The 23984-nt window shown below is 36.9% G+C and overlaps 1 protein-coding gene across 2 annotated transcripts in view; it reads right to left on the reverse strand.

The window, feature by feature from the left end:
• CCDC191 (coiled-coil domain containing 191) overlaps positions 1-23984 on the reverse strand; it is a 93955-nt gene that overhangs the window by 54583 nt on the left and 15388 nt on the right. For both annotated transcript variants that reach the window (XM_010361010.2, XM_030941300.1), the window contains exons 5-8: positions 21469-21647; positions 19793-20016; positions 16514-16667; positions 6131-6321 (exon numbers count right to left, since the gene is read on the reverse strand). In XM_010361010.2, the coding sequence (XP_010359312.2) occupies positions 6131-6321; positions 16514-16667; positions 19793-20016; positions 21469-21647 (748 nt within the window). The remainder of the gene's footprint in view (positions 1-6130; positions 6322-16513; positions 16668-19792; positions 20017-21468; positions 21648-23984) is intronic.

Raw genomic sequence — 23984 nt, forward strand, 5'->3', positions numbered from 1 at the left:
TAAAAATTTTCGAAGGAATAACAATAACAAATCAGATAGCAACACAGGTAAGAACAAAGCTCCAAAAATCAGTGTATAAATAGTGAACAAAAAAAACTCTGTAACACTTTATTCAAGTGAGTAAAAATCATAAATTTCTATAGGATAGAAGATGTACATTGCTGTGTCTGATTAATGTGAAATTCAATTTCCATCAATCTGCTCTGGAAGGAGGAGTGTGAAATTTACCTGATGTATTAATTTCCTGTTTTTACAGCACAAACAGCCAAAAGCAGCACTGGTGTTTTGACTGTCAAGGAGATTATTTGGACACTATGAAAAGGCAAAGAGGAAAACACTTCTGTAAATATAACAAGACTAAAAAAGTAAGAAAATGAGTAAAAAATTGCATGTTCAATATAGGGCTTAAAGCCCACTCTATAATGGTTGTGTGGGGATATGAAAACGTAGTTGGCCAGGTGCAGTGGCTGATGCCTGTAATCGCAGGAATCTGGGAGGCCGAGGTGAGTGGATCACTTGAGCCCAGGAGTTTGAGACTTGGGCCACATAGTGAAACTTCATATCTACAAAAAATACAAAAATTAGCTGGGCGTGGTGGTGAGTGCCTGTAGTCCCAGCTACTTGGGAGGCTGAAGCGGGGGGATCACCTGAGCCTGGGAAGTGGAAGTTGCAGTGAGCCGAGATTGTGCCACTGCACTCCAGCCTGGGCGACAGAGTGAGACCCTGTGTCAAAAAAAAAAAAGTCAAAAAGAAAAAACAGAAAATGTAGTTATGATATCTGTATTTGTGGTTTGAGGCAGAAAGGCAGAAGAACAGAAGCCAGAGATCCAGAGATAAGGATCGTTCCACTCCTATTCTCTTGCAGGTCACTTCAGCAGAGTGACAATGCTGCATATAAGCCAATTTCTATACTTTTTAAAAGATGACACTAAAAACATATTTCTAAAAGCGAAAAATCACTTAAATTTCTTACACCTTAGTCAGATGCAACTTACTTTGGTATGCTCACCTAAAGAAATGGTTTCAGACATAGGTGCCAGATAATCATAAATGGAAGAGCAGAGTTCCCTTATGAAAAACAGTCTATCCCAATTTCCTTGCAATCTGAAATCAGGGAATCTGTAGCCAGAGTATATAAATTGACCATCACAATGATATATAACTGCATGCAGAGAAAGGCAGTCTCTGCTTATCTAAGAATATGAAATACAAAAGGTTTGAGTAGGAATTTAAGTATGAACCTTGCTGCCCAGGATGAACACTCAATGATACCGAGTGACTGACGCATGTTTGGAACTTACAAGTCAGGAGAAGAATGCTGACTAGATATGGGACACTGGGCCAGAAAGTGAGTTTCTATGCCCCAGATTCATCCTCAAAAACAGTGTCAGTAAGCCCTATTATGCTGTCTATCCTACAAGAGTTTTTTTCTGAGAATCTAATTCAATTTAAAACAACCCTGAAAATATAGAACACAATTCACATGTAAGGTAATACCCACTATCTCAGGACAAGACTACTAGATATCTGAAAAGTGTCTTGAATGTTTTAAAAGCAAATGAAAAATGATACATATCACAAGCTGGTCATCTGATTGAGTGCTGTAATCTGATGCAGAACATAAAAAAGCAGTGACATGAACAGTTACATTTGGGATGAGCAGGTTCAGCAGGAGTAGGAATGAATAAGCTCATGCATTCAATAATGTGCCAGGTGCCCCCAGGGACAAAATGGAAGATAAAAACTTTGTTTTAAAAAGTTTTAAAGTTTTAAACTCTGTTTTAAAAAGTTTTAAAGTGAGCCAGGCCATGAAAGCTTTGTCCTCTGCCTGTGTGACAGAGAGATCAGGAGCTCTACCAGGTGAAGATACCATGCGGCTTCTGGCTGCTCACCTGCATACCCACGTGAGCAGAGGGAAGGACAATTGAACATGATTAACAGGCACACTCCGTAAATGATTTCCAAAAGAACATTAAAATCCAGAGTACTGGAAATGAGAATATCTGATGGCCTGTTTTCAATTCAGCCTCACTTCTCCTCCCCGCCTCCAGGTGAGCCTGGTGGGTTCACCCTGACCTGTTCCTACACAAGCCTGCCTATGTACTAGTTTATTAGTTCTTCTCCAAACTAAAAAATGCCCTTTTCTAGTGAGCCACATTCTGCCTCTTTCAGAAGGTGGGGCTCATGAATTTCTATTTCTAGAAAGCTCCTCAGGGGATTATAATGAAGGATAGCCAAGTGTATGTCACTCCTAAGTATTTATCTTATGGTGTCTTCTGTTGCAATTGTGTTAAATATTTGGGTACAATTTTAACTTCCCCATTTAGATAAAAAAACTAGAAGGCAATAATGTTAAATACTTTTGTTCCCCTATCCTATCCCCAGGACTTAGGAGAGGATCTAGCATACAGTAAGCATCAGTAAAGCTGGTTGACTGAATTAATTTATCCCAATCAAACAGTATGAATGAATGAACGAACAAACAAATGAGATGGTTTGAAGAATGCCAAAGGGCCAGTTTTTCTCACTGGCCTGCCACATTACCCTCAAATCTCTGTCACTCCCACTTTGGGCACTGTTTCCAGACAGTGTCTGTTAAAATTAAAAAAATATATATGTCCCGGGAGGGATAACATATCAAGTGAGAATTACAGTAACAAAGAACAAAGGGCTTGAGGGACAAAGGGAAGAGATAAAAGCATGTTCCAGGAAAGGCCCGGGGCACTGGTGCAGAAGAGGGCAGGATTAAAGACTGTGGAAGTTAATACAGAGAAGGGCAGAGATGTGCCCCAGGAAAGAATTGAGAAATCTGGGAAGTGGGGCTCAGGAAGGACTGGCAGGAGATTTTTTTTAATTTTTACTTTAATTTTTCCATAGTTATTGGGATACATACTTACATGAGTAAGTTTTTTGGTAGTGATTTGTGAGATTTTGGTGCAGATGTTGAAAACAAACCCTGTTTCTTCACTGTTTTGTCTGGGGCTAGCTGTAAATGCAGACAGAAAGGGGGAGAGGAGGAATGGAAGATCTGGAACCAACTTTCAAAAGTGAACATGCTAAGGAAATTGAATATACAGTTTAAATTTCAATATCACCATCTTAAAGGGTCTAATTTAGTGTGTGTACTAGAATTTTCTTGTATTACTAAGTGAATCCTCAGGGTTTGGAAAATTTGTTCATGTTGAAGCTGCATCACAATATTGTAAGGAAATTTTATAACATCATTACCATAACTTATTTTAAAATAATCAAGATGAACAAAAATAGAGTCACCACAATTCCTATTAGGAAAATAAAGACACATTTTTAGAAGAAAAAAGTGGATGAATCCTTGCATTGCAAGTGAGACCCAGCACAGGCTCAATAAGGAAAGATGGTTGCTAAATTACAAATACTAAAAAGAGAGGGATTTGTGATTGCTTCAGAGAGAAAGTGGGAAGAACAGAAAGAAAAGGGGGGAAAGAAAAAAGCCCACAAGTCTGGGCCTGTCGTGGCAGACAGGCCAGTGAGTGGAAATCTAGGTGACAAACACACACATCAGTGAGGGAACTACAGGATGAGGACACAACTGACATTTAAATAATGAACATAATGAGTAATTTCAATGTCCAGGTGAGTGAACCACAGAATCACCTGTGTTTGGTCAAGCTGGTCAGAGCCAAGTTTCTACAATGAGTAACCATGATAATAAATGCTCTCTCTTATCTATTTAGATAGATGTCTATTTAGAAAGAATGCTTCAAAACCCTATCAAGTTAAATTGCAGGAGAGGAAGCAATTGAGTTCTTCATTTGTTCCCTGACTTGCTTATTATTCAACAGGTATGGATTTGGTGTCCATTGAGGCTGCTCTTTGCTCTGTGACCTTGAGTCATTTACTGTCTCTGGGCCTTACTTTTATCATCTGTAAAATGAGGGGCTGGATCAGATGATCCTTGAGGTGCCTTCCTGCTCTGGGATTTTTTTGCTCTATAGCTTTATAGTAAAAAATTATTATAAGTTAAATATTTTCTAACTCTGTTAGTTAAAAAATGTTTAGTATCCATTCTAAACATTTAAAAATAGTCACTTGAAAATAATTCACAGACACAAGACAAAAAGTTCTGAGAAGATCTTTTTTAAAAAATTGGCACATTATGCTATTATGAAATCCCTATTTAGTGCTTTTATATTTAAACAGTTTAATTGGAATGGAATCTTAAATTTTCCAGACTTTCCTTATACAAGTTTCTTCCAGCATGTAAATCTCATAGGCCACTTTTAACTTCAACATCCAAGTGTCCACTCATTTTATGCCTGCATTCACACTGCATCCACATTACAACCCCAGTTTCCCTTCTTTATCCAACAAATCCTGCCAGCTGTTCCTTTCTGAGTGAGCTATCATCCTAATTCCTTGTATCAATCACCAGGTCCTCAGATTTTAGAAACAAACTATGGGAGAGTTTTCTCTGTTGGCCTCTTTTCTTTTCACCAAAGATTTCTCCCAGCATATCATAGGAAAGGGAAATTGACTAGGTCACCCTCCTGCTTAAAAAACCTTCAAGGATTCACTTTTTTTTTTTTTTTTTTTTTTTTTTTTTTACCAAAGACTACCTTAACTCCATGTCCTGGCATTCAAGGCCATTCAGAAGTTGATGTACTTGACGACTACATGCTTGATAATCTCCAGCCAATCCAGATGGCCATCATCCCAGTCTCCCTGTCTCTACCTAGGAACATCCTATTGACCATGAAGAGCTCAGATCAAGACCCATCTTCTTAATAAAGCCTTTCCTGGCACTCTAGGAATCTCCTTAGCCACAGCTACACATTCTTGTCATGTTCTCAGCAGCAGATGGAGATGTATTATTCAGTTAACAATACTCCTCAATACCTGTACAGTCTCTAGATCTTGTTTTGCCTATTCATCTGTGAGTTCTTTGAGGATAAGGGGCCATGCACCAGTCTCCAGGCCTGATGCTATCACAGGCCTGATGCTATCAACTTTAGGGGGCACCATGCCCTTCTATGTAAAAATGCTTGCATTTATCATTTATGCGATTTTTCATCCTGAATGAATGATAGAACTGCCAGTAGAGAAGTGATTACATATAAAAACATGGATTTCTCCCCAACTCCTAAGTAAACAAATGGTTCCTTCACATGGACACAGAGAGGGAAACGGCACACACTAGGGCCTGTTGAGGGGTGAAGGATGAGGGAAGGAAACTTAGAGGATGGGTCAATAGGTACAGCAAACCACCATGGTACACGTATACCTATGTAACAAACCTGCACATTCTGCACATCATTTATCACTTTTTTTAAGAAGAAATACAGAAAAACAAACAAAAAACCAAATGGTTCCTTTTACATCTGTGATTTTGATTCAAGAATGCAAACTTGAACTTGTAAATAATAAGAAGAAAAGTATTTGATTTTAAGATGATGGAATAAAGAAAGCCTCATTTGAAGACAGAATTCTGTGTCATTCACAAGCATAAGAAGGAGCTGTTATAAAGGTGTCAAAAAACCTCTATATAGGTGTGGAACAAAAGATGGTAGAGCGGGAGGAATCATTCTTGGCAGGTTGGCCCTCCCAGATGGATGCTCTCTGTGTCCTTAATTAACATTTTATGTGTACACAGTGATTTCTATGAATGAGAATTATTGGCATATAAGCCAAACACCCTCTTTTGAATTCTAAGATGGTCCAGGGTACAATGCTACTACACCAGAACCAAGGGAAAATCCTAATACTTGCTTCCCTTAAAGAAAGAAGATCATGTACAATGTATATTTTAGTTTAGTTTAGTTTAGTTTATTGGAGACAGGGTCTCACTATGTTCCCCAGGCTGGTCTTGAACTCCTAGGCTCAAGTGATCCTCCTGCCTTAGCCTTCTGAGTAGCTGGGATTACAGCCACACTCCACTGCTCCTGGCTAGCATATTTAAATAATTTTGTTTACTTATAATTTTCAGTTAAAATTTTCTAGTTTGAGATGTAACAGAAAAACTGTGATTTCTGTATTTTGTAAGTGGATAAGATTACTCTAGTCAGCATGTGTAAAGTTTATTTGTGGATTCTTCAGGAGGAAAATATCCTAGACAAACATACTAGAAGGATTTTCACAATACAAATAATGATACCTGTTTTCTTCCCTAAGATCATTTTCCAAGGCTTGAGTCTCCCGCTCCAACTTCTGGGATCTTGTGTAGTCTCTCCAGGCCCTCAGGACCTTCAGCTGAATCTTCCAGTCAGACAGGGTCCCAGCTTTCCCCAGCTTAATCCTATGATCAAGAATCAGCTTGTGCCAGGCAGAGAAATACCGTTTTTGACACTGCAGTGGAAACATTAGGAAAATCACCATCCATTAGCACTAGTGTTTCTAATATCTAACACTGACAGCCCTCTCCTCAGATTTTCCCCTCACACTTATTAAAAACAAATATAGGAACTGTTGTCTTAATGGAAGGGAAGAGACAAAACACAATTCCTTTATGCTAATAATGACAAGGAATATTCAATCATGCAAATGAGGCATTCTCAGCCTCACAACTTAAACTAAAATACTTCATTCTCATTGTAAGCCACCAGTCCCATGGGGAGCTGGAATAAGTCACATCTATGACACGAACCAAGGAGCTTGTTTGAGAAGCTTGAAAACCTGTCTCCAACATGACTCCCCCTGCCAAGGTGTCTTGGAGCTCAAATACCAACCATTTAATTCATTACCGTTTATAACACCACTAGTGCCCTACACAAGTGAACGTGAGAGATTCCATGAAGATGGGATGGAGTCTCTGGTCCCTGAGAATAAGACAGCTAAAAACAACAAAATCAGCTGGGCTACTACCACTGACCACTTTGGGGCTCTGGTGAGTCTAGAGAGACTAGATGTTCAGGCTGCCTATAATCTTCCACTACATGCATTTGACAGCAAATTAGACAAGGTCTACTGACCCTAAGGATGTCCCAAAGCAGTACTTTACTCATGATCCTAGTCTAAGGAAATCACTGAGACCTAGTCCTTGCCTGTATCTTCTCTCTTTTCAGCAAACTTTACATTCCTTCTAGATCGAATTACTTTCAGCTTTTGGCCTTGACACCAACCATGCCATTTCATAGTTTCCTATCTATGGTCACATTGGGTTGGTGCAAAAGTAGTTGCGGTTTTTATCATTGCTTTTCATAGCAATAACTTTTGCACCAACCTAATACTAATTTATCTGTCCCTCTTTTCTGCCTTCTTTCTGCCTAACTACTTCGGTAGTCACCTCTCTCAGGAAGCCCTCCTATTACGAATCCCTCCACCTAAATGTAACTGCCCATCCACTGTCTTCCTAAAGCAATCTATGCTTTCTTCAGCCAAAACTGCCAACATACTATATCATAATTACCAGTTTACCTTTTTCCCCTAGACTGCGAGCCTCCTGAGAGAAGGGAATAGGTCTCATAAATGGGAATGGTAAATCTGACCGTGGCATTGAGTGTGGGGAGCATTAAAACAAAAACTAACCTCATAGAAAGTGACTTCGTGGGAAATATGGAGGATGAGGATACCTGATGACCAGTTTCAAGGATGTGCCAGATTTATCAGGCAAATATTTACTGCTTCTTTCTCTATAAAAATACTTAACTTTCTTCATTTCAGCATCTACTAAGCAACCATCACTGTGTTTCAATTTGGGGACTCTGCACAAAATTGTTTGACATGACCTCTACTTTTGAGAGGTTATAGGGAAAGAGGATATATCAATGAAAAGACCAATAACATAAGAAAGCATCTACTAGAATTCTTAGAAATTGTCCATTTGGCCAGAAATGTTTTCCAAACAGGGTATTAGTTTATATTCTTGTTTTAACAAACTAAACAATATTCTTCATTATAATTTCTCATTAGGAGAAAACATGGCAAACTTTAAAAAGCCCTTTCCCTATGTCAAATGAGGCACATGTTCTAGATCTGTGGCACACCTCAGATCTCTTGGAGGGGATGAAAGAGGAGAAGGGAGAGAGGAAGCAAAGGATATTTGCTGAATACTGGACACTCTTTCAGTTGTAACAGGAAGAAAAGATACAGCTGCCAGGTTGAGGGGTATGCCTTTTGCATCATTTGTTTACCTGTTCCACAAAATACAGCATGAAAAACAATGGTGTTAACTTGTGTGCCACAGTCTAAAGAAAATGTTCTGTGTCTGTTTACCAGGTCCCTTTAAGAAGTCCTCTTGAATGACTTGGTAAAATATTCTATGTGTAGCTATCTCTAATTTTAACTTCAGGATTATTTCAAATGATGAAAAATAGTACAAACATAATCCATCTTGATAATAATAACACTATTAATAGTGTCCTTTGATTTTGACATTCCTTTTCTTTGTAAAGTTCAAAGCATCTTACATGTACTATATTTATTAATTTGCAAACCATCATTATAAAATAAAGATTGTAAATATTATTATGATTTACTTCACCAAGCTAAAACTTCAAGTAGAGAAAGGTTTAATGACTAAAATCACAAGTAAAGAGTTAGTGGTACACCTAAGGCTGAAACTGAAACATTCCAGCATCCTGATGACTCTAATCTATTAGGCAAAAACATCTCTCCTGAAAAAGAAGGGCACATTTTTTGCGCTTTTATAGTGAAAGAAAACTCTATACATAACTTACCATGGTAGAAAAGCATTGGTTAGGGACATATCTGAATGTAGGAGGGGAAATTTTGAGTTTATAAATTCTATAGTCAATATGTTTATTTAAAAATACTTATGTTGAGACTTTGAGACCAAAATGATCAGTTTTAAAGGTCTATAATTCAGGTTCACCACAGAGAAGCTAACAAGAGCAAAGTGACAGACCTGTATAGCAACTACTTTCTTGAAATTGACTTGCTATTGGTTTTTTCCCTGCCTGCTCAAAAAAGCAATCCCATTAAAATTTAAATTAAAAAAATAAAGTATGAATCAAGAATAGATGCTTAGTTATTCTTGATTCATAGCAAACATTATCCAGGTATACAGGAGTCCCATAAATGTGTTTGAAGAAAATATCTGGGAAAGGAATATACTCAGTTACATCTTCTCTGGAAGAAGATATTAGTTCTGTTTTTATTTAGAAGGGTGGCACACTTCCACAGTCCTGAACTATTTATTCTTTCTATTCCTCCCTACCCCCAGCTTACTTCCTGATGCTCCCAGACCTGCTTCTCCTCGTTAGTTTTCTATACTTTGGAACTACCATAGCGCTCTATCCCTTTGCTTTTTAAAACAAGACGTATGATTTAAAACCACAACTGGGTTGGAAGAGGAATACGTTCTGTTTAAGCCAGGCGAACTTAAGTTTTATCTAGCTAGGCAACTAGTCTGATTTCCCTCCATTTATTTCCTAGTTCATTTATTTTTGTACCGTTTTTAGTTCTGATAGATTTTCAAATATAGTCAGGCACTCTTTTCCTAACTTCCATCATCTCTTTATCATAGTTGTGGTAATAATTAAGGCTTGATATAGGTAAATAAACTACAGAAAGTCACTGGAGGAAGAACTGTTCCTAAGTACCTATCTATAATAATTTCTAAAATAAAATACTACCTGGTGAAATTTAGAAAGTTTTAAAGTGAAATGGTATCCTCCACACAAAATCTTCCACAATACATCATTTGGTTGTTAAGGATTCCACTGAAGAGAAGAAATGACAGCTCGCTCTGCTAAATTTATTACCTGCACTGGAGTTGCCCTCGTTCTGTTAGCCAGAAAAGCTCTTCCCTGAAGTGTAATCACACTACTGTCACTAGGAATGATTGACGTTAGGTGGAACAGCAATTTGCTATCTAATCTTCATTGTAATTCTAACCCTGTCACTAGAAATGCTTGTTCTGATTAATGAAGCGGGTAACTCATCAAAATTCCTCAGCTATTTCTCTTTTGTCAGAAAGTTCAGTGATAATTGCATCAAAATTCTCCCTCATGGAAAAATAAACAATGAATTGTTAAGAGGATAAAATGTCAACAAGTTTACAATTTATTTTTGCTGAATAGAACTAACTTTGTTGCAACTAATGGTTTAGGGGAGTTGGCAAAGGCTGGAATGTCAGGAAGAAAGCTACATTCCACACCCAGGCCCCTAAGTGACTCCTTGCTGTTCTCAGGCCAAAAGAACAGAAACTTTATTGCTACGAAAGGGAGCAATCCCCAACTTCCCTTTTCCTTTGCGGGCTACTGTGGCTGGGCAGAAGACACCACAGATGCTATGAAGTCCCTGGGGATTAGAGAGTTAGTTTTAAGTTGAAATGAGGAAGGAGAAAAAAATTGAATAAAAAATGGGATCTTTGTCATGGCAAAATAAATCTCCAGTAGGAAGTGCAGTATTGAATTCTGCAATGGAAAAGCAATACCCCGTGACCCATCCTATTCCGGATTTTCCTAATTTTACCCCAAAGAAAAGACAGGAAATCATGGTAATCCTCAACCCCAACTATATATGCTCATAACTAATTGCATTAGAGAAAATATACTCAGTTCCCAGAACACAGTGCTAAGACCTGAACTTGCTGCTGGGTTCCATGGAAAAGCCTAGAAGCCTAAACTTTGACAACCACTGCCACGTGAAATGATACCCCTGGCTATAGACAAAAAAACTACTTCTGTTATATCCTGGAAGATGTGATGCTCATTTTACTTCTATAGGAAATTTTTTTCTCCTTCTTCATTTCAACTAAAAAAAAAAAACAAAAAAACAAAAAAAACCCCAAACCCTATCACTGTCCTAAAAGCAGAACCAAAGAATAAACCTTTACCCAACTTCAAAAATTATCAACATTCTGCCAATCTTAATTCATCTCTCCCCCAACCAACTTTTTTTCTGAAGTATTTAAAAATAAATCACAGATACCTCATATTGTATCATGCTATCCATAAATATGTCAATATGCCCTTACATAAGGCCATTTTATAAGTTCTTAATTCTGCTAAAAAGTTTCAATTGATAATATTGCTGTAATTATCTAATAGTTACGCTGTTTCACTCTAGAAATAGAATTTCAAGAAGCAATTCCTTAGTTTCACCAAATAGTAAATGCTTAACCAATAAAATTCTCTGGGTTCTTTACAGCAGAATGACCACAATGCAGCCTATCACCTGACCACACATTAGGATGGGGCTCCTTTCCCAATACCCTGAACATGAGTTCTTGTGACCTCAAGTCTGTAGGAAAGGCAGACCTACGGCTCCCTATCACCTTCTCTTTTCCGTCTTTCTTCATGTCCCTTAGAGACCTTCTTCCCCATCTCTACCAAAATCCCTGTTATCTGCCCACCCTTCATCCTTGGCCCCCACCAGACACACACAAACTATGCCAAGAACACAGCTTACTTCAGAATATATCAGACAAATGCTTGATTCACCTCCAGGATACTGTGATAGTAAGACAATGACGTGGTGCCTTTCATTCCTCACCCACATGGCTCTCAAGATCCTTATGATATTTACCTGAAATGTCTAGTGTTTAGGGGGGAGATAGTCTATTCTATACAATTTTAGGGAATGGGTTTCATTTACGCCAAAGTCTCTTTTTTCAATTTTTAAAAATCAAAATGTAATCAGTACTTGTTTTGAAAGACAAAAAAATCATATATTTAAAAACAGGAATCTCTGTAATAAAAAAGGCTTCATGGAACTTTGAAATGTCAAACACTAGCACAATGTTTAGGTAAATTGGTCCTCACTGTCCCCTCCATGAGAATGGGACATCTGGGTTACTTATAGGATGAGGAAAGAAAGAATATAACAAAATAAACAATTTCTTTACCAAAACTGACATTTTAGATAGAAAATTTCAACAGAGTTGGCTACATAAAGTAAAATATAATAATGCTTTAAACCCCTCCCAAGACATATACCACACATTGCCCTTGGCAATAAACCTAGCAGGGAGAGTTACATGAATCCCAATAATCTTCATGTGTGTGCTGGCATTTCTCTTTTTCTGTCGTTTTATTTCTAAAGAGGTTTTTCCTTTATTTCCCTCCCCTAACATAAGAAAACACTGCTGAGAGGATGGTTTGCTATGTGTCAGCTCAGAAACGGTTTTGCCTCAGTGGTGTGTAGGCAGTCCTGATAAAACTAAGATCTTTGGAAAGGAATCATGGTATATAAATGAGATATTTAACTGCAGTTTTCGTCATTCTGTCAGAGAAAAACTCCAGGCTTCTTTTCCATATATAGTATCCCTACGTTTCCTTGGTTTAGTTTGAGGTGGACTTTTGGAAGGTGCTGTGCCACAAGCATAACTATAATGATGATTTCTTTGGATCATTATTATTTTATTCTTTAACAGAAAAATCCAACCAAATAAACAAACTAAAACCTTCCCCCAAATAATTAAGGTGTAGGTTAGTGTCACCCATATTTTATCTTTCTCTTCAATTTTCACAAGCAGCAAAGATCATAGAGTTTCTAATCTTATTAAGAAAACCAAAATGTATTTCAGAATAGGATGAGAATTAAGAAGGCCATTTTCCAAATAATATAAGAGTTTCACAGTTAATCCTTTGTTGTTTCTGCTAATTAGCAGTGACACACAGATTGCTGAATCTCCCCCAAGAGATTTCACTGCAAGATCAAAGAGAAAATGGGATAGGCTGGAAGTAGAAAGCTTCTATACAAAAAACAAATGTTTTTGACAAGACAAAGAGACCTGGCAATGAAAATGTGCAGAAAAGATGCATCAATAGTGCTGAACTTGTGTTTTGATAAGAGAGCCTGCACTGTTTCTCTCAGTCTCCTATTAAATAATGTGGCCCAAAAAAGATGTTAAGAGATACTCTGGGAGGAACAAATAAAATCCAGAATTAGGTGGGGCACGGTGGCTCACGCCTGTAATCTCAATGCTTTGGGAGGCTGAGGTGGGTGGATCATGAGGTCAGGAGATTGAGAACAGCCCGGCCAACATGGTGAATCAAAGTTCCATGTAGAAGTGGTGGATTGCAGGGTGAGGGCAGATAAAACACAAGATAAGCCTAAAGTATCTTATGGTACCAACAAAAAAGGAAGTGTCCAAAATAGGATGGAAGCATGTTGAAAGAACAAAGGAGCCAACTTATAGGTTTCCCAATAGACACATTGAAACAATCTGAATAACCAAGTAAACAACAACAACATTAGATTGTGACCCATAGAATAAAATAATTATCAATGAGCTCATATTGAATAAAATAAATAATTACATAAATGAATGAATACATAAATACACACATATATACATATACACATAGCTGAAGGAGAAGGGACCATCTTCCTTCTAGAAGAATTTCAATTAATAAGTATAGAAGAAATGACGGAAACACAAAATCACCATTAGACAAATACAACATTAATAATTGCTGCAGGCAAGAGCCACCAATGGATATTAACTTTAATGAGTGACAGTTTACAGAGAAACAAAATATTTTCATAGCTTCACAGTATCTCCTGAAAGACAAGGAGAAGGAAAAATAGCAACTTTACAATGGAGAAACCCAGCACACACCCTTAACCAAGTGATCGAAATTAACACCAGTATTTATGTCCTCCTTGTTAGGATATACAGAGAAGGGCACAGTATCACATCTTATAGTATTCTTACCAAAAATGCACAACCTTAAGCAAGGGGGAGAAAACACAAAAACACCCAAAAAGAGAGACAATTAAACAAAATATCTAACCAGTTCTCTTCAAAAATGGCAAGATCATAAAACACAAGACTAAAGAAACGTCACAGATTGGAGGAGACTAAGGAGATGTAATAAATAAATGCAGTGTGAAATTATGGATTGAGTCCTGGAACAGAGAAAGAACATTAGTGGAAAAACTGGTGATATTCTCATAGGGTCTATGGTTTAGTTAATGGCATGTAACGGCAGCGTACCAATGCTAATTTCCTAGTTTTGATAATTATACTATGCTTATGTAAAATGTTAACATTGGGAAAAGTCGGGTGAAGGTTTGTTGCAGGAAGTCAGGGACCCTGAATGGAGGGACCGGCTGAAGCCATGGCAGAGGAACATAAATTGTGAAGATTTCATAGACATTTATTAGTTCCCCAAATTAATACTTTCATAATTTTTTACACCTCTCTTTACTGCAATCTCTGAACATAAATTATGACGATTTCATGAACATTTATCACTTCCCCAATCAATACTCTTGTGATTTCCTATACCTGTCTTTAATCTCTTAATCCCGTCATCTTTGTAAGCTGAGGATGTCGCCTCATGACCCTGTGATGACTGCGTTAACTGCACAAATTGTTCATAAAGCATGTGTGTTTAAACAATACGAAATCTGGGCACCTTGAAAAAAGAACAGGATAACAGCGATGTTCAGGAAACAAGGGAGACAACCATCAGGTCTGACTGCCTGAAAGCCAGGCAGAACAGATCCATATTTCTCTTCTTACAAAAGTGAATAGGAGAAATATCGTTGAATTCTTTTTCTCAGCAAAGAACAGCCCGAGAAAGAGAATGCGTTCCTAGGGGGAGGTCTCTAAAATGGCCGCTCTGGTAATTTCTGTCTTATATGGTTGCAGATAAGGGATGAAATAAGCTCCAGTCTCCTGCGGTACTCCCAGGCCTATTAGGACGAGGAAATTCCCACCTAGCAAATTTTAGTCAGACCGGTTGTCTGCTCTCAAACTGTCTCCTGATAAGATGTTAATGACAATGCGTGCCTGAAACTTCATTAACAATTCCAATTTCACCCTGGTCCTGTGATCTCGCTTTGCCCCCATTTTCCTTGTGATATTTTGTTACCCTTGAAGCATGTGATCTCTGTGATCCACACCCTATTCGTACACTCCCTCCCCTTTGAAAATCACTAACAAAAACTTGCTGGTTTTGTGGCTTGAGGGGTATCACGGAACCTGCTGACATGTGATGTCTCCCTCAGACACCCAGCTTTAAAATTTCTCTCTTTTGTACTCTTTCTCTTTATTTCTCAGACTGGCTGACACTTAGGGAAATAGAAAAGAACCTATGTTGAAATACTGGGGGTGGTTCTCCCAATAAAGGTTATTCAGAAACTCTGCACTATTTTTGCAGCTTTTCCGTATCAAATATTTTAAAACTAAGTAATCTGTTTTAGATGGGCTACTAATTTTGTAAAACTCTGCATATGTGTCTAACATTCATATTTGGCAGTTCCATCTAAAATATATATGATTGTACAGTGGACTTCAATACAATTTAAACATTTTTTAGAAAACATATCTTATTTGTCTCTAATTTGTTGGGAAATGTATCATGGTACTTTTTCCTTACGCTTTCTCAAGATGACTCCCTGAATACTTGTTTCTCTTCTTATTTTCTCTTTGAAATCCAAACTGTTATTACATAGGAGGAATACTAATTCCATCTGTCTCATGAAGAATGCAGAATCTAAGTCTTTGCTAACTTTTCTCAAAATGTTAACTCCAAGTCTTACATTTCTTCCTACTACTTTTCCTTCTGTTTTCCTGAAGCCAAAACTCTGACCAAATTTTTGTTGGTTAATAACTGAGTAATTACAACCTCTTATCAGCTCAAAATGCCACCATCAAATATGTCTACTGTTTTAAAAAAATCACTTTGACTACTTTTTCCTTCATATCTTTGTTATCCATATCATATTCAAACTCCTGTGATTTCCAGGACCTTTGTAAGTCTATCCCTACATTTATCAAGCTCCCTCAGTATCTTCATAACATTCTCTTTTCTCTCGCTAAATCCATTCATTCACGTATTTATTCAATTAACTTCCTCTGAATTTCAGCAATGCCTAAGGCCCTGGGGTGGGTGTTGTAGGATATGTAAAATATACATATTTATCCTTTCTCATCTAACCCTCTCATTTACAAATCTGCCAGGTAAGTCCTTTTACCTGAAATGTTATAATCCCGAATTTCATACTTTTATCAATCCCACTTTATTGAATAAAACTGCTTAAGTAACCTGAAGAGGATATTTACTTTTATATTAAAAATCAGCAAGTTATTTTTACAAAAAGACTAAGTGAAAGAAGGGAGAAAAGGTAAAATAAAATGTAGACCATTAAAAAGAAAAGCACAGGTATAAACATATCATTGCCTTAGGATCAGAGCTATTAAAAGGCAAGTAACCAGTTCTTGTATCTTCTGAATAATCCAGAACACAGTGATCCTTATGACTGTCAAAGTGGAAGCCAAGATTTCAAAAATTGCCAGAGAGCTACCTTAGTTTAAGGTTAATACTAGTTAAATGCTATTCTGAAGAGGTAATTTAGGAAGAAGTCCATAATTTACCCACCTCACCCCAGTAATTTCCCAGGATCCCACCAGAGTATATAAAGAACAGCCTCAGAACAGGGGATCTGTGTTCTGCCCTGCATACCAGGTCAGCTGGGCACAAAGAACAAATGGCATGGGCAGTTTTGGTATTTGTGACGAGGTTCAACTGGACTTAGTTTTTACTTTATCCCATCTCTGATGGAGCTCTTTGTCATTTATACTACAGAATGCTAAGTAAAGAGACATTGCAATTCCCACCTGTTGATTTTCTTTGAAAGTTTGGATTAATAATTCTTTCAATTTCCTTTTTCTTTCTTTTGCCATTTTTTCCTCATCCAGAAGAATGTGAGTACTTTGAAACATGACTTTTTCTGAACTATTTTGAGAATTCTCTTCTTGCCTTTTCTTCTCTCTATTAATAACAATTAAAAAATACATGTATATTTACAATAGATTTAACAATAAGCAATTACAACTTACTGTAGCAGAATAAACACTGAATTTTCCTTTGGAATACACATATTTTTAGATCTGGCTCTAAAACTACATAGTAGGGTAATTTTTTTGGAGCCTTACTTTATTCCTTTATAAAATACAGATTAAATGAAATAAAATTGTTATAAAGTACTTTGAAAAGTAGAAAATCTTATATATACTATAGTATTGTTATTGAGTTGAACACTGAGCCATACTTCGATCAAAATTTGAGAGTTAACAACTACTGGATAGTCTCTAATATAGACATAAATTCTCTCCCATATACTGGGAAAAAAAGGATTCTCAAGAAAGGAATGAGATTCTTACTAAAAGGCCTCTTATAAGGTTACCAGAAAGAAGAATAACAAAAGAATCAGGTGTTATTTAATAAGGAGGGAATGGAATCTAGAATAATTTTTAAATAGCTGAAAAGAGAAAAAAATAAACTTAAATAGGAAAAGGCCTTTAGGTAAGTAACCAGAATTATTTTAGTAACTTTGTTGCTCATCTTTCTGAGCATCCTCTTTCTCACTCACCTATCTATTCTTCCTCATCCAGGCCATCCCTCTTTCGCTCACCAATTCAAACAAGCTCATAGCTATGGCCTTCTTATTGTAGTGCATTTAACTGCACAGATATATGTACGTGTATAAAGTATACACTATTAATGATGTGGTAAACATAGCACCTAGTCAGGAATCAGAATTCATAAGCTCTGGCCACAAACCAGCTAGTCACCTGATCTTTCTTGAACTTTTGCTTCACAGTTGTGGAAACTCGAATTGAGAAAGATGCCAGGATACCCTACAGATATTCTCTCATCCATTCTCATATATGATACAGAGGGTACACAGTGTTATTTTGTATTATTGGTGATGTTAACCTTCATCACTTCGTTAAGGTGGCTTCTCCAATATAGAGTTATTATTTTTCCCTTTGAAATTAATAAGCATCTTGAAAGAGATAATTTTAAAAGTAGGCAATGAAGCAGATTTAAGATAGCTTACAAATAGGTTTAAAAGGTCTATCAACAATAAAAGTTTTATTGACTTTTTCCAAACTATGAATGCTATAACAATGTTATATTACGTGGTGATAGGTTATAGTGATTGTTAAAGAAATACAGTTCTGATACCATGAATCTGATTTTTAAAAATAACATTAGAATATATATCTGTTTTAAAAGAAATATCTGCTCATTGTGAAAAACTGGAGAAGTATAAAAGCCATCCATATTTCTCCCTTTCTTTTCTTTTTTTTTTGAGATGGAGTCTCAACACTCTGTCGCTCAGGCTGGAGTACAGTGGCATGATCTTGGCTCACTGCAACCTCCGCCTCCTGGGTTCAGGCGATTCTCCTGCCTCAGCCTCCTCAGTAGCTGGGGTTACAGGTGTGTGCCACCATGCCCATAAAAGTCATCCATATTTCTACCCAGAAAAAAGAGTCAGTCCTGTTTCATTGTACAAGCCACGACTTAGCAATTTCTCCAATATTTATGAAAGTCTGTTACTACAAATAATGTTGTTTAAATTATCTTTCTACACAAATCTTTGTCTGGATTTCTGATAATTTTCTTAGGGCAGTTTTCCTAAGGCTGTAATTCCTAGGTCAAGGGATAATGCTATTTTATGGCTCTTGTTTATTGCCAAATTGCTTTCTGGAAAGTTTTAAATCAGTTCATCCACCTAGAAGTAGAACATATTACCTATCTCACTGTAAGCATGGATAAGATCTTAACTTTTAAAAGAAATGACTGGTCAGTGAACATTTGTTGAGTGCCCACTGTGAGCACAGCATCCTACTACCATTAAATGTTACTTGTTTTCACAATTTATTTTAGGTCAACCTAGTTTTTTCAGGGCTTAGGAGCAATCTGTAAAGCAAGGCTGGCCCTAGAAAGAACTCACTAAAACACCAGTGATTGCTTTCCGAAAGGAATGGCATCTGGAGGAGGCCTCAGCCTGGCACTTGAAGAAGTAAAGCACATGTTCACTGCTGAGCTGTTTTAAGTTGGGTAGAATAAGAGCAATCAAGAACACAGAGGGGAAAGCTGTGTAGGCTGATGGGGGTGGAAGGGATTATCTACTAGGTCTTTTTGGCCTCTCAGTTTGAGTAGTCAGACACTTCAGTCATGTTCCAAGGCTTTTGCAGTTCCTGCATTGGTGCTGTTTCTCAGAATAAATACATTAGTTATTTCACTTATGAAGCTCATTTTCTGCATGAGGATGGATAATAGTACTACATCCTGTGAGGACTATTTTCATCTTCCTCTTATGTCAGATATTCTTTTTCTTTATCAGTGGTAGTAAGACAGTGGTGACTTTCCATGTGATTATCAGAAAGTAAGACAAACAGTTCACAACAGGATAAGACACAATTACTGAACATGTTCAACCTCAAAAATATCTAACCAAAGAAATGCAAACTAACCAATATAATGCCCATGAAAAGTGTAAAAATATTGAAAATGATGATACTCCCCAGTACTGGGAAGAGTGTGATAAACTGGCCTGCTGCTGATGATACAGCAAACAAGTACAACCCATTTTGAAAGCAATTTGGCAATGTTTCAAGAGTCAGAAAAAGACCTGTGTCATTTAACTCAGAAATTACACTCCTAAGAATTTATTCTAAGGATATAATTCAAAAAAGTGAAAAAAATGTATGCTTAAAGATGCTCATTGCAATATTATAATGGTGAAAAATCCAAAATAGCTGAAATGTTTACTAGTATGGGGAGGTGATCATTACATAAATTATGGTATAGGAACTCAATGGAGTAATATATACACCCCAGGACTCCAGGCAATGTGTTAATTACAACAAGCAGAATTACGAATTAAATGTACTTTATGGTTATAATTAAGTATGAAAAGGGACCAAGATCAGGAGGAAACAAGGAAAAATGAAATTAGTTAATTTGTTAAGACGGTGGAATAGTGAGTGATTTCTCTTTTGTGTTTTGTTATTGCAATGTTTGTGCACTTTAAAAACTTCAGAGCAGTTCTAAAATGACTGCTTAAACAGAGAAACCCCACAGTGCTTATCACACTGGCTTACATTTTCCATGCTTCTTTCACAGTGCGTCTCCTCTCAATTATCTCCTTCCGCAGCTTCACCATCTCCCTTTGAATCTCCTCTTCCTCTTTCCTGGCCTCCAGAGCCTTCCTTTTCTTCTCTTCTTGCACCAGACACTGAGCCTCCAAGAAGGCCGATTTTTTCAGGGTCTTTTCTATTCTCTGGTACTCTAGTTCTTTCTCACGTCTTAAGCGATTTTCTTTTACCTTAAAGCAAATATAATAAAGATGAAGTGTAGAAAGGGATATGAAAAACCTTACAATACATTTTGAAGTTCAGAATACAACCAGTTTGAAATATTCGGACCCAGAACTCCACTATTTACTGGTAGGATAGGAGGAATTCATCTATTTACTGGGTAAAGACCAATATAAAATTTTAGATGAAGTCAGATGAAGATGACTCAAATAATGTGGGAATGATCCACATCACAGAAAAGTAGAGAATCTAATGAGTCAGATCCCAAGTTCTGGATTCTCATTTAGTAATGATTTCTCACTTGTAACGACTGTCCAAGGTGTACATTACTGTTTTTATTATACTTAGGTCATATCTGCATTCTAATTATAATTTAAGAAAGAACAGAACTTTTTTGGAAGCCACATTGTGAATGATAGAACAGTGATTTATTGACTTTAGGAATACCACAACCCTTTATTCATTTCTATTATTATTATGTAAATATAGCAGTGATTCTGGATCATATTTGGAAATCAAAAATATGAAAAAGCACATTCATTTTTTTCAAACCTACTAATTCTTTAGAGAGCTTGAGTAGCTATGAATTAAGGAAAGGTCCTTTCCTTCCTGCTTCACCTAACTTTACCCTTATCTTACTCTCTAGTTGTGATAAGACTTCTGGTAAGACAGACAATGACTATATAGCTTATTGAAGCTTCTCTCCTCCCTTTTGTCATAAATCCAAACTAGAATCATACTTCTACCCATTTCTCTAACATCCCCAGTGCTGATTACATATACCTTGATTGAATAATTTAAAGCAGTTATTTTCAAATTCGGCAATCAGAAATTTAGTTTTACAAAGATGGCACACACATGTACAGATATTAATTCCGGTTCAGTTTTAGTTCTGGATTCCCTGGCACTCCTTTACAAAGTGTTGAGACACCAGTCTTTTTTGCAATAACCTACTATTCCCTTTGGAGAAAAGAAAGTTCTCACATGCTTTTCTAATTCAAAACAGCTGAACTTGATTCAATTCAGCTCTGTCTTCCATTTTAAATTATAATCACAAAATGAGTGAATTTCAGTTGTCTGGAAAAGAATTATCCTGTAACATTCACAAGAATATTAATAATATTAATGTTGCAATTTGAAAACCAAACTCAAACACACACAATCTACATGTTTATAATAGGAAGTACCACATTCAAACTAATAAGGTTTATCTCAATACTCTTCTCAAAATCAATTATTCTTTTTTTTTTGGCTATTTCTTAAATAAATTGTTTCCTACCCTCAGTTTATGAGAATTATTTTTCTTCTGAAGTTCTTATATTTTATTTTTATGCTCCCTAACCAAACCACAGATGGCACCCTTTTTCATAATAAAGCCTATGTCTTTATTTAAGCTTATTAAATGTGTTACACAAAGACTGCTTCCTGTTATCCATTTTAATTTTGTTTTTCCCTCCCACCTGCTTATGTCTCATCTCCATGGTAAGACGAGGATCCTTCTGCTGCTTCTTGTCTTGGTTTTCCTTCCTTCCAAGATCTTCCATCATTGCAGAATCTACCACATTTTTATGGAGCAGATGGTCTATAAATTTTTGAACGGTGGTACTTTCCTCTTCTTCCTCCAAATAGCCACATAAATCTGGGGGAAACAGAACAACAAAAAAGGGAAATTTTTTAAAAAATTAATTTTAGTATTATATTCATATTTACATAAAGAATACTAGTATAGTAAAAATACAAAGCTGCGAATGTTCAATAAATAGTAACTGATAATGGCAACTGGTTGAGTATAGCCCTCAGCAATTACCTTCAACTAAGAGTAAAAAAGCTCCACTTACCAAGCATTGCCCTTGCCCAAGCCACTAGAGTCCTTCACTGCCAAATTTAAAAGATTACCATCTAAACAACCTTGAGAACTTCAATCTAAACAATCTTGAGAGCTCTACTGCTTTAAAAAAAAAGAAAAAAAAGAAAAAAGAAAGAAAGGCCGGGCGCGGTGGCTCAAGCCTGTAATCCCAGCACTTTGGGAGGCCGAGACGGGCGGATCACGAGGTCAGGAGATCGAGACCATCCTGGCTAATACGGTGAAACCCCGTCTCTACTAAAAAATACAAAAAACTAGCCGGGCGACGAGGAGGGCGCCTGTAGTCCCAGCTACTCGGGAGGCTGAGACAGGAGAATGGCGTGAACCCGGGAGGCGGAGCTTGCAGTGAGCTGAGAGCCGGCCACTGCACTCCAGCCTGGGAGGCAGAGCAAGACTCCGTCTCAAAAAAAAAAAAAAAGAAAGAAAGAAAGAGAAAAGCTTTATTGTGGTATAACTGACATATAATAAACTGCAAATATTTAAAGTCTATGATAAATTTTGACATATGCTAGTAAAACCATCACCACAGTCAAGATAATGAATATATCCATCAGCCCCAAAAGGGTCCTCATGCTGATTTGTAATCTCTTCCTTTCACTCCTCCCCTTGCCCTCCACTCTGCTCCAAGTAAGCACAGACCTGCTGCCACTATGTAGTTTTCATTATCCAGAATTTTATATAAATTAAATCATACACTTATATACATTGTATTTTCTGACCTAGCTTCTTTCACTCAGCACAATTATTTTGAGATTCATTCATGTTGTGTGTTTCAATAGTTTATCACTTTCTATTGCTGAGTAGTATTCCACCATATAAATACACCACAATTTGTTTATTCACTCATTTGTTGATAGACATTTGAGTTGTTTCCAGGTGTTGGCTATTGCAAATAAAGGTATTATGAACACCCGTGTACAGTCATCCCTCCCTATCTCTAGGGGATTGGTTCCAGGACCTCCTGAGAATACCTAAATCCAAGGATATTCAAAAATCCGTGATACCAAATGGTGTAGCATTTGCATATAACCTATATCCATCCTGCCTTATACTCTAGATCATCTCTAGATTAGTTATGATACCCAATACAATGTAAATGCTATGTTAATACTTGTTACATGTATCGTTTAGGGAATAATGACAAGAAAACAGCTGTACATGAACAGTACAGATGGAATTATTTTTTCCTGAATATTTTTGATCCATGGTTGGTTGAGTCTACAAATGCAGAACCCACAGAACATAGGCTTTCTTTTCTGTTGGGAAAATATGTAGGAGTAGAACGATTGGATCATATTATAGCTAAATGCTTACCTTTTCAAGAAACTATCAAACTGTTGTCCAAAGTGATTACATAACTTTACATTTCCACCAGCATTGTAGAAGTATTCCAATTTCTCCATATCCTTACTAATACTTGGTATGGTCAGTCTTTCAAATTTAAGCTATTTTAACATATGTAGAGGTAACTCATTGCAGTTTTAATTTGCACTTTTCTAATGACTAATGTTACTGAACATCTTCCTTGATTATGCTTTGTAGTTGTTCCAAAGATTATTGATAGTGGGGTATTGAAGTCTCTAACTACAGTCATGTATCAAATAACAACACTTCCATCAACAATGAACTGCGTGTACGAAGGTGGCCTCATAAGATTATAACGGAGCTGAAAAACTCCTATTGCCTAGTGATGCTGTAGCCATCATAATGTCAGAGCATAATGCATTACTCATGTGTTTGTGGTGATGCTGGTATAAACAAAACAACTCCACTAACAGTTGTTTAAAAGTGTAGCACATGCACCACATTCTCTTTATCCAGTTTATCACTGATGGGCACTTGGGTTGATTCCATGTCTTTGCTATTGTGAAGAGTGTGTGCTGCAATGAACATACACATGCATGTATCTTTATAATAGAATAATTTATATTCCTTTGCGTATATACCCATTAATGGGATTGTTGGGTCAAATGGTTTTCTGCTTCTAGATTTTTGAGGAATACTATGCAGCCACAAAAAGGAATGAGATCATGTCCTTTGCAGAGATATGGATGGAGCTGGAAGCCATTATCTTCAGCAAACTAATGCAGGCACAGAAAACCAAACACTGCA

This window comes from Rhinopithecus roxellana, chromosome 1 (assembly GCF_007565055.1).
Source record: "Rhinopithecus roxellana isolate Shanxi Qingling chromosome 1, ASM756505v1, whole genome shotgun sequence".
Classification (NCBI taxonomy): Eukaryota; Metazoa; Chordata; class Mammalia; order Primates; family Cercopithecidae; genus Rhinopithecus; species Rhinopithecus roxellana.